Here is a 19,270-nt window from a genome sequence, read left to right on the forward strand (position 1 = left end):
CTAAGTGAAGTGGTTGATTAAATGGTAGTCGTGTCGCTGTGGACTCCAGCAACAGATCCTTGACCCCTGACAATTCCTGTAGCACTCGTTAGGAGTCCCCACTAGGTGGCTAACTAACTCAACTGAAGGCAGCTGGCTGTGCGGGGTGTCAGCCTCAATCTGCTGCCAACAGATCAACCAGGAGTCCAACGAAGCAACGAACGGGTTAATGTAATCCCTGGTTGGAAATGGGCGGAGACTCCAGCTGGGACGCAAAGAGGGCACACCGGAGAGGCAACACTCAAATCTGCAGAAGAAAGTCGCTGCTGGAGTTGTGTTTATTTATTTATCTGTTGGATTTCTTTTTCGTTTCCTCTTCCACTTCACCTTTGCACACGTTTTTTTTTTTTTTTTTTTGATCGCATCGAACCGAAAAGTGCCATGAAATCGATGGGAATGTTTTGGGAGATGCTGTCAGCTATGGGTTAAGTAGTGAAGACACGGAAGGCTGTAGCTGTAGAGGCGTCCCAACGAGAGGAACCCGAGGAGCGGATCTACGGGACTGCGTGGAGCGCTGCCTTTCGGCATTACTTCTACAACCATGGAAAAGTCTCCCTGCATTTCCACGGATTCTTCATTATGAGCCGAAAATAAGCGCGTCGGTGGAGCTGAGATGGTCTAAAGACGCTTTGCCGTTGTGGTTTGCACACATCAACAGGACTAAACCCAACGAGCGGTCTGATGGTGAAGTAATAAACCGGTGTCAGAGATTCTATATCTGGTTTCGACGCGTTGATAAACACGCCGAGTTACGCCATGTGGAGCCCGGGGACGTGGATGTGGCGAGCGGCTCTGTGCTGCATGCTTCTGGAAACATTTCTACACACTGCGAGAGGTAGGACAAAGCAGGCTTGTCTTTTTTTTTTGTAGTTAAACATCACACAGAGGGTCAGTGTTTGGTACATAAACACACGAGGAGTAGAGCTACTGTAAACTGGAGCCACATGGAGGCAACATTTGGTTGGTTAAACTTACTGGCAGTTTGCAACTGGTCCTGAGAAACTCCCAAAACAAAGGAATTGTATGCTACTAATACATTTTTAAAACACACACACACACACACACACACACACACACACACACACACACACTCACACACTAGAGCTGGGCAATATATCAATATCGTTATATGAGACTAGATATCTCTTAAATTTTGGATATCATAATATCGTAATATGGCATAAGTGTTGTCTTTTCCTGGTTTTAAAGACTGCATTACAGTAAAGTGATTTTCTGAACTTACCAGACTTTTGTAACTTTTTTTCTATTATTTGCCTTTACCCACTTAGTCATATCCACATTACTGATGATTATTTATCGAAAATATTGTGTGAATATTTTGTGAAAGCATCAATAGTCAACACTACAATATCGTGGCGGTATCGATATCGAGGTATTTGGTCAAAAATATTGTGATATTTGATTTTCTCCCGGTCGCCCAGCCCTAAAACACACACACACACACACACACACACACACACACACACACACACACACACTTGCATGTCCCTATTGGCATTTAGGTCAATGGACTATAATAAGTATGAAAATGTCAAGGTCAACACAAACACTGACTAACCTGGAAAAAGTAGAACCCCCCAAAATGTCATGCAAACTTCCTTGGTGAATATTAGGATTAATAGTTTGTGTTTTATTGAGCTACATTACCGTGCGATGTCAAAACATTTCATCATCTCATTCCCACATAGATAGGAACACTAGAAACATCCTATAATATAGCGCACTCCAGTGCAACCCCTCAAACTACAGCTTCAAACGTGACCACAGTGCTCAATAAACACCTCTCAGACTACCTGCCAACCAAAACGAAAGTAATAACTTTCACAAAGTGAGTATTGGATTACTTATTATTGCATTACAGTGCACAGGGGTATTCTGTTTTTTCTTTTTCCTGGTCTCTAACTTCAAGTCCTTATGGAAATACATTAGTGATTGTTTTTCCAGTTCACTCTAAGTGCTAACTGTCCCTGTCTATGATCTCTTCCCACCCCTTCTCAGGTCTTAACATGTGTATGAGCGGCAGCGCTACCTCCTGTGAAGAATGCCTCCTGATCCACCCCAGTTGCGCCTGGTGCGCACAAGAGGTATAACTCTCCTGCTGCATTATTTTCAGAATTTAAGCGCCGTGCAGAGAGCGTACCATTTCCACAGAGGCGAAATCGTTATTGTAGGCCACACGTGTCCTGTTTCAACCCCTCCGTAATCCTTTCTGGACTCGCAACAGTCCGTAACGCAAGGCTTGTGGTGTTTTTCCGTCCTTCAGGAGTTCGGGAGGGGGTGGACTCTGACGTCACGGTGCGATCTGAGTCCAAACCTGCAGAAGAGGGGCTGCGAGGCGCGGTTCATCGAGTACCCCACCAGCAGCATCTCGGTCCTGCAGAACATGCCTCTGAGCTCTAAAGGGTCCGGGTTGACGCAGTATGGCGTCGTCCAGATTATGCCTCAGAAGATCTCTCTCAGCCTGCGGCCAGGTACACACGGAGACATTTAGAGTCAGGGGGCAGCCGTTGCACATGCATGAGAGAATGTACAGTTCAAAAAAGCAGCAAAGTTTTCTTATGAATAATACAAAGCTTCCCTTCCTCGACTCTTGCATGCTTTTTGTGAGCGAACCAGCTGACCGATTCTTTCCACCCGCCTTACCCAGGAGACCAGACGTGGTTCGGGCTGCAGGTGCGGCAGGTGGAGGACTACCCAGTGGATCTCTACTACCTGATGGACCTCTCGCTTTCCATGAAAGACGATCTGGACACCATCCGTAACTTGGGCACCAAGCTGGCTCTAGAGATGAGCAAGCTCACCAGCAACTTCAGGCTGGGCTTTGGCTCCTTTGTGGACAAAAACATGTCCCCCTTCTCCTACACAGCATCCAAGTATCAGGAGAATCCATGCAATGGGTGGGTAGTGGCAGCGGGATGTTTGAAGTAGGGCGACGCTTAAATGACTTTTGGATTCAAATTTTAACGGCTGTAATAAAAGTATAGGTATGTCAGCTAGGGCTGGGCAATATATCGATATTATATCAACATCGATATATAGGACTAGATATATATAGATTTTGGATATCGTGACATCATAATATGACACAAGTGTTGTCTTTTCCTATTTTATTTTTTGCTGCATTACAGTAAAGTGATGTCATTTTCCGAACTTACCAGACTCTTCTAGCTTTTCTATTATTTGCCTTAACCCATTTGGTCATATTATATTGTTGGTGGTTATTTATCAAAACTCTCATTTTGTAAATAATTTATGAAAGCACCAGCAGTCACCCGTACAATATTGCCGAAATATTTACATTGATATATTTGGTCAAAAATATTTTGACATTAGATTATTTTCCCCATATCGCCCAGCCCTAATGTCAGCTCAGTTTAAATGTAGCCCTACCAACAGGACTGTGTGAGGTTGAGCTTAAGAACTGCTCTCTTCGTGACGTAAACGGGCCACAGAAACATGAAAGGGAAATCCTGAAACATTAATTTACACGGACCCACACATTCTATTTTTGCGCATTCATGAATCATGTACGGTTAGATATCCCGCAGCTGCGACGATAAGAGATTTTTCAGATTCGATAAAAGCCGCGTGAATAAGCAGTTCTGCAAGATGGCCCCTCTCCTGCCGCGCTCCTCAGAGTTGTTGATGAGGGCAAACTGAAAGGGAGCAGAACAGATAGAGGGCGAAAAAAGCGGTGGCACACGGTGTTTGCCCCGGAGGTGAGACTGCACAGCACTAACTCAGCGCCCAGCATCACTTCCCATCTAGGTTATGGCTTGTGTGTGTGTGTGTGTGTGTGTGTGTGTGTGTGTGTGTGTGTGTGTGTGTGTGTGTGTGTGTGTGTGTGTGTGTGTGTGTGTGTGTGTGTGTGTGTGTGTGTGTGTGTGTGTGTGTGTGTGTGTGAGTCACACAGTGAATAAAGACAGGGGAATAATAAAAGGGATAGATGACAGCATTTTTGACCCCTAAGCAAGCCAGCTCACTTCTGCCATTGCTCATCCTGTATATACAAGAAGAGATTTACATTTGAAGCTGTTCTCAGAGTAAACGTAGTCTAAAATCATGCCGCTGGGGTTGATGCAAATATTTCATTAATGTCGTACAAATCAATTCAGCTTCATCACGTCCGTGTAAATAAATGGCACAGATAAGCCGAGGTCAGACCTTTTTTTTTTTTTTTTTTTTTTTTTTTTTTTTTTTTTTTTTTTGAATATTGCCGTGATGTGACTTTCAGAGGAAATCTATCTGGATCTTTACCTTTTTGTGTGTCGCCCTGCACAGATACAAACTGTTCCCCAACTGTGTCCCCACCTTCGGTTTCCGCCACATCCTCTCGCTGACAGATAAAGTGGACCGTTTTAACGAGGAGGTGCAGAAGCAGATGGTATCTCGCAACCGGGACGCGCCCGAGGGTGGATTCGACGCCATCCTGCAGGCTGCTGTTTGTAAGGTGACAGGTGTCTCATTTCTGCTCGATGGTGTTTCAAGCCCCCACCGTCGACGTCAAGGCACCTAACCCTAACCCTAACCCTTGCACCTTTCCATGCAGCGCTGCCTGGAAGACGACGTTGGGGGCTTAAAACACCAAACACCCTCATTTCTTGATCACTTTTCTTCATAGAGGCTTACATTTATCCAGTATTGAGAAGCACCCTGACTTGGCTACACTGAGTGACAGATAGGGTTGGGGACCGAAACGCGGTGCCAATAGGGCACCGGTTCCGACGTAAACGGTAGTGACGATGACATCATTTAAATTTGACCATATGGCCTTAGCAATAAACAAGCCGTTCTTTAATGTCGCAAACTGTCGTTTAGTGCTCTTTTTTTTTTATATTTAATATTATATACATTATAAATATATTATATATATTTCGGTTTAGGCATTGGCACCGTTTTAAAAGTATCGTTTTAGCACCAGTATCAGAAAAAAACCAAACGTGGCGGCCTCTAGCTCACCCAGTAAGAGCATTCGCCCCATGTAGGCTGAGTCCTGCAGCGGCGCAGGTTCAAATCCGACCTGCTGCCCTTTGCTGCGTGTCATCCCCCATCTCTCTCCCCCTTTCATGTCTATCCCCTGTCACTGTAATAAAGGGAAAAGCCCCCAAAAATAATCAAGAAAAAAACCCAAACGATACCCAACCCTAGTGACAGAACACATTTAGTTCAGAAGGAAGGGAAAGCCGCTGTTAAACTACTGCGATGCCCCCGTGACAAGCGTCTGGCCTATTTGCTCGTTAATTAAAAGCACCAGGGGGGATGGACAGGAAGTACAGTCTGGTGCAGCTGGTTAAACATGAGGACGAGTCCCTCGCAGGCCCAGTCATATCCCTGGTTTCCTCTCCCTGGTTAATTGTTTTCTACAGGAAGAGAATGACTCCCTCCAAGTAGCTCCTGCCTTGTAATTTACTCGTGCTGCACTATTTCAAACACTCACTGGTTAGGAGGCAGGGCTGGGTCACTCCTGTTTTTTTATGTTTTTTTTTTTTTTTTTTTAAATTAAATGTAAGTCAGGTCTGCATTTTAATTTCAAGGTTAGCACATAAATATAAAATAAATAAATGGAATTAAAGCGTAACTACTGTTCTTTTTCAACCTGAACCCTATTGTCCTATGTTTTTGTGTGTAAGTGACTGATGGGAACAGCAATCTTTGAAATTGGTCCAATATTAAGCGCGAACGCTGTAACCGGCAGCCACAGACCGGGCTGCAATGTAGCCCTATGGGGCAAATGTGCATCGTCAATTTGGTCCACTAAAAGTTATTATTATTCTAAGTGTCTGACAACATTATGGAAAGGATCCCTACAGAGATAGGCCTTTTTAAAACCTCTTGAAGACCTTTCTGTTTAACCAGAAACCGCTCTGAGGTCACTAGCACTCAACCGACCAGACTCCATTTAAAAAAGCAATACTTTTAGCGTGTGTAGAGCCAACATATTTTCACATGTAAATCTGTAAACTATGTGTTTATTTCAACCAAAACTAGAGTTGTGATGGCCGGAAAAGTGGGAAGAAGACCCAAAACGGCTTTCATAGTTTTATTTTGTTTAGGTCAACTTTGAATGAAGTGTATTTTACGATGCTAAAATCACTGTTTATTTACGTGGAGTCTGGTGGGTTTAGCCAACGCAATTTGGCGGATGTTTTTATGTTTAAAAAAAGGATCTTACTCTTTAACAGAAAGGTCGACCTCCTTAGAAATCCTTTCCATAATGTTGTCACACACTTAGTTAATATTAATCTGAGCCTGTCAGTGGCAAAACGAGCACTTTTGTGAAGGTAAATACAAGCTGGACAACTGCCCTGTTAACTTACATTGTAGCCTGTTTCACCGCTGCAGACTGCAGTGATCTTGCTTAATACTGGACATATGTCAAAGATTGTTGGTTCCCATCAGTCACTTAGACAAAAAAAAAAAAAATGGGGAAAATAGGGTCCAGGTAGAAAAAAAAAACGGTAGCAAATACTTACGTTGTGTGTATGTGTGTGTGTGTGTGTGTATGTATGTATGTGTGTGTGTGTGTGTGTGTGCATATATGTATATATATATATATATATCTCATTTTTGTTTTGTTTTTTTATTTAATGGGTGAAAAGCTAATTCGCTGTTATGCAGCATATGTGGATAGATAGAGAGAGATAGATAAATACTTTATTCTCCCTGAAGGAAATTTTCTGCATCCAGTTGCTTAGACAACCATAACACAACAAACACACATACAAACATATCTCTCTCTTACAAGGGGGGAATTCTAGAAGCAGGCAATATAGATTTATCATCTTTTATTTTGTAAAAATCCTCCTAGAGATGATTTTGACTTAAGTTTTCACTGGCTTTGTCTACGAGTTGAGCACAGTTTATTTCCCTGCAACATAACTGCTTTCCCAAATCACAGGAAATGGTTCTCAGTGTGTGTAAAGCTCAACCTTCTCACACAACATATTTTCTCTTTTTGCTAAACCCTTGCTAAAGTTCCCCTTGAAAGAGGCCTCTGATAGGGGCATCCACAGCTCCATTGTATACCTTACAGGCCACATAATGAACTGAAGGATTACAAAATCCCTCTCTTCAGTGGCTGAAATGTTACGCGTTAGTCACTAACGTCAGTTGCTCACTTTGCCCTTGCCTGATGTTTCCTATTGATAATAGCCAGGAATGGAATGGAACTGCGGTAGAAAACTAGCTGTTACACTCTCACTGTTTTGAGAGTGTTTGGATCGGTGATTGTGGAGCTTGTGGAAAGTGATAATGAGTTTTTAGGGTAGGGTAGAAAGCCATCTACTATATGTGTTGATATGTTGTTTCTGTCCTCTGTAATTGAAATGCCTCCACACATACGGGCTCTTTTCCAAATCATCCTTTGGTGCATTCCTAATAATCAGGGATGCACCGAATCCAAGATTTGGCTTTTTTGACTGTTCGGTTTTTTCCCGAACCTTTTTAGAATTTCTTTTTTCCACCGAACAGAACCCTGCGCTTGCACTAGGCGCTATGCTGGTCGACGTAATGACGCCGTCGTTGATTATGGGAAGGGGTTTACGTAGGTGGAGCGTTCAACGCAGTAGGCTGTGAGAAAGTGAAAATGGAACTCATGAGCAGAAAGTGTTGTTTGGCAGTACTTTCAGTCAAAAGAAAGCCATTCAAGCAATGCTGATTTGTTACACACAACCTCGCCGCTGTTAAAACATTTGCGTATGGAACATCCAAAAGGAATCTACAGACAGCAGCCAAAATGCAGCAACTTCAAGTATGGCAAAGGAAGGACAGAAAAGGACAAAAATACACTGCTGTGGACGTTGTTTACTTCATGAATGGGTTTACTGTGTTAATGGACTGAGGATGGGAGTAGGATTCGGTATTTGGTTTCGGATTCAGTAGAATCTTAACCAGTGGATTCGGTATTCGGCTGAACCCCAAAAATCTGGATTCGGTGCATCCCTACTAATAGTCAGATTAAATAACCCAACCGTAACAGGATTGTATTAACCCTACAGCATATGCAAGTAGGATACAAAAACTCAGTTCCTATTCTGCTGTGCCCTGTAAACAGGAGGAGATAGGTTGGAGGAAGGAGGCCTACCACCTGCTGGTGTTTGCCACAGACGATGTCCCTCACCTTGCTCTGGACGGCAGGCTGGGAGGCCTCGTCCAGCCGCACGATGGACAGTGTCACCTCAATGAGGACAATGAATACAGCGCTTCCGAAAAGATGGTAAGAAGAGCTGCCCTTTCTGTTGTTTTGCTCACAAACAGAGCAGTGTTTTTTTTATTTATTTTTTTTATACCAAAGGTAGTCTCGCTACCTTTGGTATAAAAGGTATTGCCAGACCTTCCTCCACAGCAATGCGGAGGAAGGTCTGGCTAGTCCACACAGAGTTCCCGGGATGGGAGAAAAACATGCTCGCGTTTATTGGCATTTCTTTAAACCAATTGCAATCGTCTTGGACGGTGCTAAGCGCCGGACAGAGCCACGGCACTTCTGCAAAATAGCCTCTGGAAGGAACTTGTTTTGGTGGAACGTGTGTACGTTCAAAAGTTGTTTTAAAAGTGCAACAGAAAACTCGGATTGGACAGATAGTCTAGCTAGCTCTCTGGATTTACCCTGCAGAGATCTGAGGAGCAGATAACCATAGTCCTCATGAATCCACCAGAGTTTAAAATGCCAACACAAAGAAAGCGGAAGGTAAGGGACATCCGGCCGAAAAGGACATCTGGCGGAATTTCCGGCGGCATCGGAGCAATCCCAGAAGTGGAAGTTAAGAACCTTAAGATCGCTAATATTTTAACAAATGATTAGACTTTTATGAAACTCGGAGATCGCAGATCTCCACCAAGGCACGTTCTAACTCACAATGTCAATGTCAATGATTATTCCAACACCACATGAATGCAGCACCCCATCTCGCAGTGTTAACGAAAGTGATAAATAATTAGTGTATCCGCCCTGTGATTCAGTTTCACTCCCAAAATGTATTGGGATCTTCCCATTGGCTCATGCTACATCCTTCCACCAACCATGTTTCTTGAAAATCGGGGCCAGTAGCTTTTCTTTAATCCTGCTGACGGACCAACAGACAAAGACACACACAAACCAACGTCAAACATAACCTCCTTGATGGAGGTAATAAAACCTACATTAACCAGTATCCTTAAGAGAAAAAGAGGAGCACTGTTATTTTTCAGCAACACAATGCATAAAACAGTCAAATTAAAAATGTCAAATTTGGTTTAAACCTAAGTGGAATTATCTTTTATATAGATATTTTATAGCAAGAAATTCACTCTGCAGCTTTAAATTGTCTAAGTTGAAACCTGGAACTTACTGTAACACACATTGCCATTAAACAGTAAACCTCAGATACTTTTCCGTACAAAAACCCAGCTGTTAAGGGACATTGGAATGTCCAGTGTTTACTTAAAGAATGACTAAAAGATACTCTGATTTGTTGAACTTGCTACCTTTTTTATTTTTTTATTTTCTTTTGTGGATTACTGGCTCCACTTGGCCCTTATCTAAGCATTGATTTCTGGATTTGAGTTCATTTGACGTCCAATATGTTTGCTAAATCCATCTTCATTTCAAAGAAAGGCTCAAGTGAATTCACCTGAAGTAAAATGCATTTTTTGAATTCATAGTCAACCCGGCAGCTTGAAGAAGAACACATGCTTGTTAATAGCACCAGACAGCGGGGGTAATTGCTGAGGGAAGGGCCAGTATAGACGGCCACACCTGGAGGCTGCCAGTAAAACCACTGAATAGACTGTCGACTTGTAAATACACCGCAGAGGTACATATTTCTCTTTTAAAAAGCTCTGCTCCACATTTTCAACCAAACTATTCCAATCAACATTTATATGATATAATAGGATAATGCTAATCAGGAGCCAATGGATTGTTTTTGTTAACACAAAAAGAATGAAAGACTGACTTACTTAGTTCACATGCCACATGACTAATGCTATAATAACCGATCGATATCACGTGGACGGCACTGTGCTCCTATTTAATCGATCCTGATTTATTTTCCACAAAAAGCACAACTTTAAAAGCCTGATTGATAGACTGAAGAGCTAACAGTGTAGAAATTCTGCTTATAAAAGGAAATAATTTACCTTCAACCTCCAGTCCTATGATGCTTTAAATAAGTCGCAATGCTTTCTCTTTCTCTTTGTGGGACACACAGTTCCACCTTTCTGTTTTTGACTGAGAGCGCTGGATTTATAAGTGATCACTGGAAGTTTTGGTTGTTTTTTTTTTGTTTTGTTTTTTAACAAAGAAATGTCAGTAGGGACTAAAACGAATCCAATGAAAATAACCACATCTCAAAGTGCAAATCAGGAATGCTCTCAGACTCTCGTTGTGACGCTGAAATGTGATTTTTATTTTATTTTTTTAAAAAGAGCTCTTGTCTAAAAGAAGAAAGCAAACATTACTCTGGGTTCACAGGGCCCGCAGAGCAATGTAAACACGACACCGGGGTCAGAAGAGCATCAGCCTCCGTTAGCTGGCTCCCTGACTGTGAACTCTATACTCCGTATGTATGGATGAAATCTCCCATAAACTCCTCTTGCCATCTCTCTCTCTCTCTCTACAGGACTATCCCTCTCTGGCTCTTCTGGGGGAGAAACTGGCGGAAAATAACATCTTTCTCATCTTTGCAGTGACAAAACGGCTGTACGTTATTTATAAGGTACTTTTTGATTTTGATCATTTATTCTCGAAGTACACCTACTTTTCCTGTTAACTATACTGTATAGTCAGGTCACTAATGCTGTCTCTTACTTCTTCCCTGCCAAAGGATTTTACTGCACTGATACCTGGAACTACAGTCGAAATCCTGGACCAGGACTCCAAGAATGTAATTCAGCTGATCGTCGCAGCTTACAACGTGAGTAATTGAAAAGCTGCGGCGGCGTGACTGTCGGTGGGTCGGTTTCCTGTTTGTGTGCGTGCCTGTGTTTGTGAGTCAAGTAAACGTGACAAAGAGGGATTTGAGAAGAAAGATAAGGAGAGGGGGAGGAAAAGGAAACAAATTCTTCCCAGTACTGTGACACTGTTAATGAGCACCCAGCTGGAGTTCTCGTTTCGGTGGGACGGGACGGGGGTGCTGAAGTGGTTTTAACAGCTGACTTTGTAGCAAATTGGATTCTTTGTTGTAGAGATATTTCCCTTAGGGATAGAAAACCATTAGTCGATTTAATCTATTAGTCGATCAACAGAAAAGTAATCCAGAATTAGTGATCCTGTAAGTTACTAATCACTTTGCTTCAGCCACGCCAATGTGTTGACCATCTTTGGGTTTGGGCAAAGCATTTTAAAGATGCCCTGGTGCCTTAGGGAACCAGGAAAAAAAAACATATTTCTGGTAGGAAACTTATGTTTACTTTTTCAGACTTTTCCTTTTTTTTTTTTTTTTTTTCTGTTCTAGCAAATTACTGGAAAATGTAACCTCCCCCCGGCCTCTGAAAAAGACTGGTGATGTGGTCCCTGGTCATTTTAGGACCGACATATCAACCAGTTTTTGGAACTTATTAAAGATGATTATATTTGGGTTTGAATAGATACAACGTGGTAAATCTTACTGCAGCAGTTTGGAAGTGAATTAAATCAGCTAGACATATAAAGGACTCTACATTAAAGATGGAGGTTAGAAATTGACCCACATACACACTTATGGTGCTTACCCACTGCTAGTACCGGCTCGGCTCGGCTCGGCCGTGGTGCCCTGTCCTCCTTTCTCCATTGCAGATTTAGTACCGCCTCGTGTGTTAGGTAAGAGTGGCTGGTCGTCATAGTGACGCCGCCGGAAACTGCCGTGACCTAACCCGACACACACACACACACACACACACACAGAACGTCGAAGGTGTGTTGTTTTTGACTCTCGGCATGTGGCTGTTGCCACAGCCAGAAGAAACATTTTGTTACAAAAGGAGCTAGAGGCAGCAAAAAAAAAACCCACAGCTGGCTAAACTATTTTAAAATGGAGGTTTGTTCAGGACACCCAAGGGTGTAAGTCTCTCTCCACAACCCGTACCTCCTATGACGTCATTTTGATGCTAACAAGCACTCACCTCCCGTTAGCAACCCATTGACTCCCATTCATTTTGACGTCACTTTGACAGCGAATAACTTTACATCTGAAGCATTTAAAGACTCTATTTGTCCATTGTTTATTTCTAAAGAAACACGACAATGTATAAGGGCTGGTCCGAATACCATTTTTTGAGCTTCGAAGCTAGTAATGAGCATCGAATATTCGAAGCTTCGGAACATATTATCTCTAATAAAGTCAGGAATCTCTATGTGTCTGTCTGTTTGTTTGCATTTTGATTATTTTGAGAACCTTTCATCCAAACGACTTCACAAGGGAGTGCAGTGTCGTATTTGGTGCAATATAGATAGACCGGCCAGACGCGTTCAGAATTAATAAACTTTTAACCTCTCAAGGATCACCTTCCCGTTAACGGGACACTTTGTGACTCGGGCGTTGCTGTAACCTCGATAAAACTTCCACTCATGAGCGTTTATGCTTTAAAGCATTACATTTTTAAAATATACAGCCATGTACACAACTGTTACAAAGTAACAGAAAATAAAACAAACAATCTGCGCAGCCGAGAGTGCATGCATACCTGTTTTCGTTGTCCTTTCAGCAACAAAGTGGTATTTGGACCAAAACTTGGTTTTCATAAATCCCCAAGAGTCCAAGGAAATGTAATATCCAAGCTTTATATTCCAAAACGATCTCTTCGCCTCACAATGTTGAAGTTTCTGGATGAATCACAACGGAGAAACGCGAAACAGTTTTCCATTTCCGCACTTGTTATCGCCGCTAGCTTCTCTGCCCAGCTCGCTAAATACTCGAAGTGGGCGTCATCGTGTACCAACAGTATCTTCTTCTTCTTTGTAGTTTATTGGCGGTTGGCAAACCAACTTAAATGTGCATTACCGCCACCAACTGGACTGGAGTGTGAACGACAGATAAATGCAGAAAATAAATAAACCAAAATAAAAAAAAAAAATTCAATTCGAATACCAACCCACCAAACAAATATTCGAATATTCGGGTCCAGTCCTACAATGTATAAAAGGCTCCATTACCTTGTACCTCACGTTATGGCTCCGTAGCAGACGTTTTTGTAAAAATAGGCTAACGATTGTGTCATAACCACGCGACTTACTGTCACATAGTAGATGAATTACCGTATAGTACAGGAACTCGCAGGCAGTTTGGCCTCACATTAGCTGTTTAAGTTTATTTTCTAATGTTAACTAGCATGTTAGTTAGCAATAATTAGCCTGTGTCTATGTTATCTCCTTACATATACCTACGCTCTCCGTCTCTGTTAGATTGGGAATGATTGAGATTTCTCTCGGCACAGCTACCAGAAGACTTCCAACTTTCAGACACGTTGCTCACGTCACATCTAGGTCTTCTAGCTCAGTTGGAGGCTGCTCAGTAACGCTCAGCCAGCACCGGAAAAGTGCTTCTAACATCCTTCACTGGTCTCCGTCCAGAGCAATGAGATCTGTTGGTCCATTCATTTAACTGTCTATATGCGGACAACCCTGTCTGTCGCTAGCAATGATGACGCAGTGATTAGTGACGATTCTCTCCGACCAATCAGCAGTCTGCAGGTTTTCACATCACCTTTTGGTATTGCCTCAGCTCGCTTGGAACCTCGACGGAGGTGATAATAAAAATAGTACCTGTTGGCAGGTACCAGGGACTTTTTTTCATAATGGAAAACATAAAAAAAGTCAAGTCCAGCAGGTACTATGTAATGGAAAAAAACTCTTAGATAATGTGTGATGTGTTATTGTTATTATTATATTATTCTCTAGGATGGCCCACTTTTCTCTGTCTGGCCCCTAAACTGTGGCCTGATGTTCATCTGATTGCCTGTCTTACGTGATTAATCTGTGTGTTTTTTTGAAACCAAAGTTGCTGAACTGAACTGCGTGTAGTCAACCTTTCCCTAAATGATTTCCTGTGTGGGTGGCTGTACAGATTTTTCCTTGCCTCAGTCAGGAGGAGCTGCATCTTGTTTTGGCCCCGTGGCGGTGTGTTCTTTCTCTGCGACTGAAACAAACGCAGACTTGACACGCTCAGCATGTGGGAGTGAGCTCGAATGAAGCGCTTTGACTCACGGCCTTATTAACATTCCAGCTGCCACATTATATCCACTACTCTGGGGCTGTTAGCTGGATAGGCTTTGCCAAACACTGCGAGGTTACGTTGTGTAACCGGCTTTATTTTTCTTCAAGTTTGACTATGGCACAAGCTGCTCCTTTCTGTGATTAGAGCAGCTGCATCAATTCCACATTTTGCTGTACAATTAATTGTCTCTGAAATAACTGCGATTAACAATAAAATGGTCTCTTTCAGTCAAATGTATTAATAAATGTATTTATTTATTACTTTTTTTTTTTTAACCCTCCTGTTGTCCTCGGGTCCAATTTGACCCATTTTCAAAAAGTTTCTATATCAGAAATTTGGGTTTCTTTCAACCAAATTGTCCAAAGAAATAACGTAGGTGGTTCCGTACAACCATTTCTTTACAAGTAAAATAAATGACCAGTTCACTACTTTCATTGAATTTGGGTGTTTAATTGGATTTGATTGATTTTTTTTTTTTTATAAAAGAATGTTAAAAAGTGACAAATGTCAAAAAAAATACTTTTTAAAAAGTAGTGGAAAGCTTAAAAAAACGTTGAAAAAAAAGTCAAGAAAAATGAAACTTGGCAAAAAACGTAAAAAAAAAAACAAGTTTTACCCAGAAAAACGACAAGAAGACAACACAAGGGTTAAACAAATTCAAGTTTTGAATGAATTCCAGGATACACCTGTTGTGTATATCACCGGCATTACAATTTGGCCCATCGGAACAAAATCAACAATTACCAGTCATACGCCTTAAGACCTTAGCTAATGCTACCAATTAATTGCGGTTAAACAAAGAAACCGCAATTACGTAAAAGAATCGACCATTAAAACTGTTCTCTTAAAATTGTTACGGGCCTTGCCGTGATCGTGTTAACGGTCAGAAAAGTGTGTGTGTGTGTGTGTGTGTGTGTGTGTGTGTGTGTGTGTGTGTGTGTGTGTGTGTGTGTGTGTGTGTGTGTGTGTGTGTGTGTGTGTGTGTGTGTGTGTGTGTGTGTGTGTGTGTGTGTGTGTGTGTGTGAGAGATCGCGAGCCCATGAGGCCAAGCTTATCCATGTGATTTATCCTTGGCACAGTTACGGTGCAGTAAATGTGCCATGAGTGACTACAGATTAGGTCCGCACATGTTGCACAGAGCCGCACGCAGCTGGCATTGCAAACAGCCGTCGCTGTTTTCACATCCACACGCACAACCTGCCTCCGTGCACAGCGCTTGTGGTTTTGGTAAGATTAACTATAAAAATGTGCCTAACCAAGGCAACACATTCTCCGTGTTTCACTCTTTTCCACGCGGTTACTCGACAACAGTTACAGGCCTGAAAAGATACACTGAGGTGGCTTATAATATAAATGTCTGCGTGCGAGGCGTCAATCGTGATGTGGTTCTAGGCTGCTAGAAAATCCTGTCGAGAAGCCTGAAAGGATTCATTTCACCATGCGACAAAAGTAATTTTGTTTTTGGAGTCGCTAACCTGTACCAACAATCTCTATGTTCTCCTCAGAACATCCGCTCTAAAGTGGAGCTGTCGGTGTGGGATCACCCAGAGGACATCAGCCTTTCCTTCACCGCCACCTGCCAGGACGGAAAGCCGCTGCCAGGCCTCAGGAAGTGTGCCGACTTGAAGATAGGAGACACTGTGAGTCCCGGCCCACGCGCTTCTCCTCTCTCTCACTTTAGACTTAGACTTAGAAAAGAGGCAATTTGTTGTACAGTACAGGCATATTGACACGTAATCCACAACACAAACATTGAACCAGACATCTACAGCACTATTTATCTAACATACAGTGTTTCTCAAATGGGGGTACATGTACCCCTAGGGGTACTTTGGAGGACTGCAGGGGGTATGTGAGATATTTAACATAATGTTTAATAGTTACAAGGCTGTTGTCCAGAACATTGTTCCTCTTTGTGTAGAATTTTTTTGTGACACGTGTGACATAAATGTGACATTTGTGTCTCCTTCTTTGGCCCTAATCTCGCCTTTCTTCCTTCTAGTCCTTCTACTTTTTACAAGTTTCTCACTTTTTTCTTCTTATGTTACTGTTTTTGAAGTTTTTGATACTATTTTGACCTTTTCTTGCCTTCCTTTCTTCCTTCTTTCTACCATCTTTTTCCAAGATTTTTTTCTTTTTTTACAGTTTTTGTCTCTTTTTCTCATCAGCATTTAAATGTGTTTTTCAGTTCCAAGGCTGTTTTTTTTTTTTCTACCGAAAATGATTAGCGCTGGTTAGCTACTTGGCTTAAAGAAACAATTCAGAAGGGGTACATTATTGAAAAATGTTTGAGAACCACTGATTAGACCACTAACACATAACCTACACACATCAATAAATAGAATAAAATAAAAAGCAGTATGTTGCTCTTCACTAAAAGGCTTAATGTCATAAATAAATGAAACTACTACACAGTACTTCACATATATTCCTCCTCCAGTCATACCCCTCCCTACATCTTATTTAACTGGGTTATTGCCATGGGAATGAATGACTTTTTTGCTCACCTCACATTATAAATGTTTCATGCATCCTGTAAAGGTATTGCAGCAGCCTGGTTGTCTTCAGCTACACCATTTTAGTCATTTGTGACTTTACAGTCTTTATCAGTGGCTTTAAGATATTGGAGGGGAGGGGGGGGGGGGGGCGGGATGACTTACTGTGCTTGTCATCTTCAGGATGCCTGTCTTCGAATGAATGCGATTATTCCATGACTACGTTTTGCTAAATTATTTTCTGAGAGCAGTGGCCTGTCAGACGCATTATAGTTTTTGATTTTGACCGATGAGCTGTTCAGGCTGTGGCGTTGTCCGGGAAAAACATACACGTGTGTGACTTTGTTTTGTGTGAATAATGTGGCAAAATAGAATTTTTAGGTCATGTCGTCCAGCCCTAATCCTTCTGCTCCGCTTAAAGAGTTGTTAATAACCACAGGCAATGACTAACGAAAGCAAGTTGTGACTTGGTAGCAAACACTGTGTGACCCTTGAATCTTCTTAGAGGGAGTTCCTGTCTGATGAACACCAACTGAGATGGAGATGGAGGGGGAGGGGTTTTTAAATGTTTTTATTTTTTTATTGCTCCTCACTGTAACCACAGAGAGCGTGTTGGCACCTGGAAAGTAGCCACAGTAATGAAAGTCACATTGACTGACTGAGTGTGTGAGGTTCACTCCAGGACACACTCTTTGATACTCTCCCTACCAATCTTTTTGTTTATCCCGTAGGTGTGGATCTCAAATTGTGTTTCCTTTTTTTTAGGATTTTTTTTTTTTTAGCAGTGGGGGCAGGCCTGACCTTTTGCCTCACGACCATCAAGGCCGAGGATGAAGTGGGATTACTCTTGTGATCATTTTCCAGACTTGAGAAAACCGTCTCTTGTCATTATAAACAGCTGGGCCGTGTTTCGGTGTCTGATACGCGTTCCGGCTCATAGATCGGTTACTCAAACTGGACTTTCTGGATCTGCTCGCTGGTACATGTACAGTAGCAACATGCCCACGTCAACATAGCCCCATGCATTTTATAAACCCAGTTTGGTTTCTCTATCTAAACATGTCCTCAGACGTGTCTCAGGACTTTGTCCTTTGGCACTGTCGGCCCAGTCTCTAATATTCCACTGATAACCAGAAAAATATCCTGTTTAGAATAAAAAAAAAAGGAATTGTCAATTGGGTAGAGAGGGGTGGTGTAAACCTTTTTGATAATCCGTTCAATAAGAAAATATTAGCGCCTAAGGACCACCAAAACGCTTAATCCCAGTTGGAATATATACATTCGGTGATGTTACTTCTGGGAGCAAAACGAAACTGGTCTGCGGTTGATACTACTTTTTTGTTGGAGACCTTAAAGGATTTAAGGATTGTTGAACAATCAACAAGCTCAAAACAAGGAGTTGTTGAGCGGTGATGAACAAAGCGGGAATCCACTGAACTGTCTTTTTTTTTTTTTTTCTCAATAAAGTTGAAAAAAAAAAAAACACATCTTCTTTAATATTCCCAGCAAATTAAGACACTTTACAGCAGCCGTAACCACTTTGTGCAATAAATTGGCTTTATGATTTAAAAAAAAAAATCTCTGCCTGTTTCATGTGATTGCATTCATAGCTGAATTGGGAAATTCAAAGTTAGGCAAGGTGATAGCTGGCTTTATGATACCAGTTATCCAGCACTGAGGGACAGGACAGCAGCAGTAAGAGTACGTCTAGTGTGCCCGAATAATAGATCGAATGTTTGAAGACTGCTGTATTTTCCTCGGCTGTAAGCCTTCCCAGTTGCTGTCTTCTGTGAACAAAAGCAGAGGTCAGGCGACACAGGATGACGTTACATCTTAATTGCTTTGCATTTTGCACAGACCTCTCTGTGGTGGTCACTTCGTATTCTATACGGGCCTCAATTAAGATTAGTGTTGAGTCCCGGATCTATTGAAAAATGCTGGCAAGGGCACAGCTTCGTACATGCTGTCACACAGAGAACTTCAGCGTGGTGAAATTCTTCTCCCAAACCCCCCCCCCGTGCTCTTCACTCGGCTGCATTATATTCCTGGGACGGTTTCGGGATGGGAACGGGTGGTGAAGGAGTTGAGGCTGATTTGAGGCAGAACAACAGCAGATGGGCCTCGCTCATGTCTTTTTATCCTCAGCAGTGAAAGGAGACGGAGAGAGCGGCTCAGTCCCCTGGGTGCCAAACTTGCCAGTCTGTGCCGGGGGATATGGCCCCGTCCAGCGGCCCAGGTGTCAGTCACTGTGCCTGTGTGAGCTCGCCGTCGAGCCTGATGCTGCATCTCAATGACCTCCCACAAAAGGAGGCAGGAGGAGGCCTGTGAAAGTGCAGGCCGTGAAAGAAGTGAACTGGCAGGAGGAGAAATGCTAGCTGGAGTGTACGTAGTTAAGCCGGCGTCCTTTTCACCGTTACGGCGGAAATGTATGACCGCTAATCAAATGAATGAAACCAAGTCCACGCCAACATACCGCCGGGAAATAATTTCTCCAAACAAACCAGAAGCATTTTAATTTGATTATATGTTGTTTTGTATGGTCTTCAT

At 42.4% G+C, this 19,270-nt stretch overlaps 1 protein-coding gene across 1 annotated transcript in view; it reads left to right on the forward strand.

The window, feature by feature from the left end:
* Positions 1-59: 59 nt before the first annotated feature.
* The window catches only part of itgb5 (integrin, beta 5), a 66,256-nt gene continuing 47,045 nt past the window's right edge, over positions 60-19,270 (forward strand). The window contains exons 1-9 of the mRNA XM_028591931.1: positions 60-874; positions 2,059-2,144; positions 2,324-2,531; positions 2,708-2,957; positions 4,342-4,510; positions 8,114-8,275; positions 10,659-10,754; positions 10,863-10,952; positions 15,734-15,868. Coding sequence (XP_028447732.1) covers positions 796-874; positions 2,059-2,144; positions 2,324-2,531; positions 2,708-2,957; positions 4,342-4,510; positions 8,114-8,275; positions 10,659-10,754; positions 10,863-10,952; positions 15,734-15,868 — 1,275 coding nt within the window. The 5' untranslated portion in view covers positions 60-795. The remainder of the gene's footprint in view (positions 875-2,058; positions 2,145-2,323; positions 2,532-2,707; positions 2,958-4,341; positions 4,511-8,113; positions 8,276-10,658; positions 10,755-10,862; positions 10,953-15,733; positions 15,869-19,270) is intronic.

Source organism: Perca flavescens, chromosome 11 (genome assembly GCF_004354835.1).
Source record: "Perca flavescens isolate YP-PL-M2 chromosome 11, PFLA_1.0, whole genome shotgun sequence".
Lineage (NCBI taxonomy): Eukaryota > Metazoa > Chordata > Actinopteri > Perciformes > Percidae > Perca > Perca flavescens.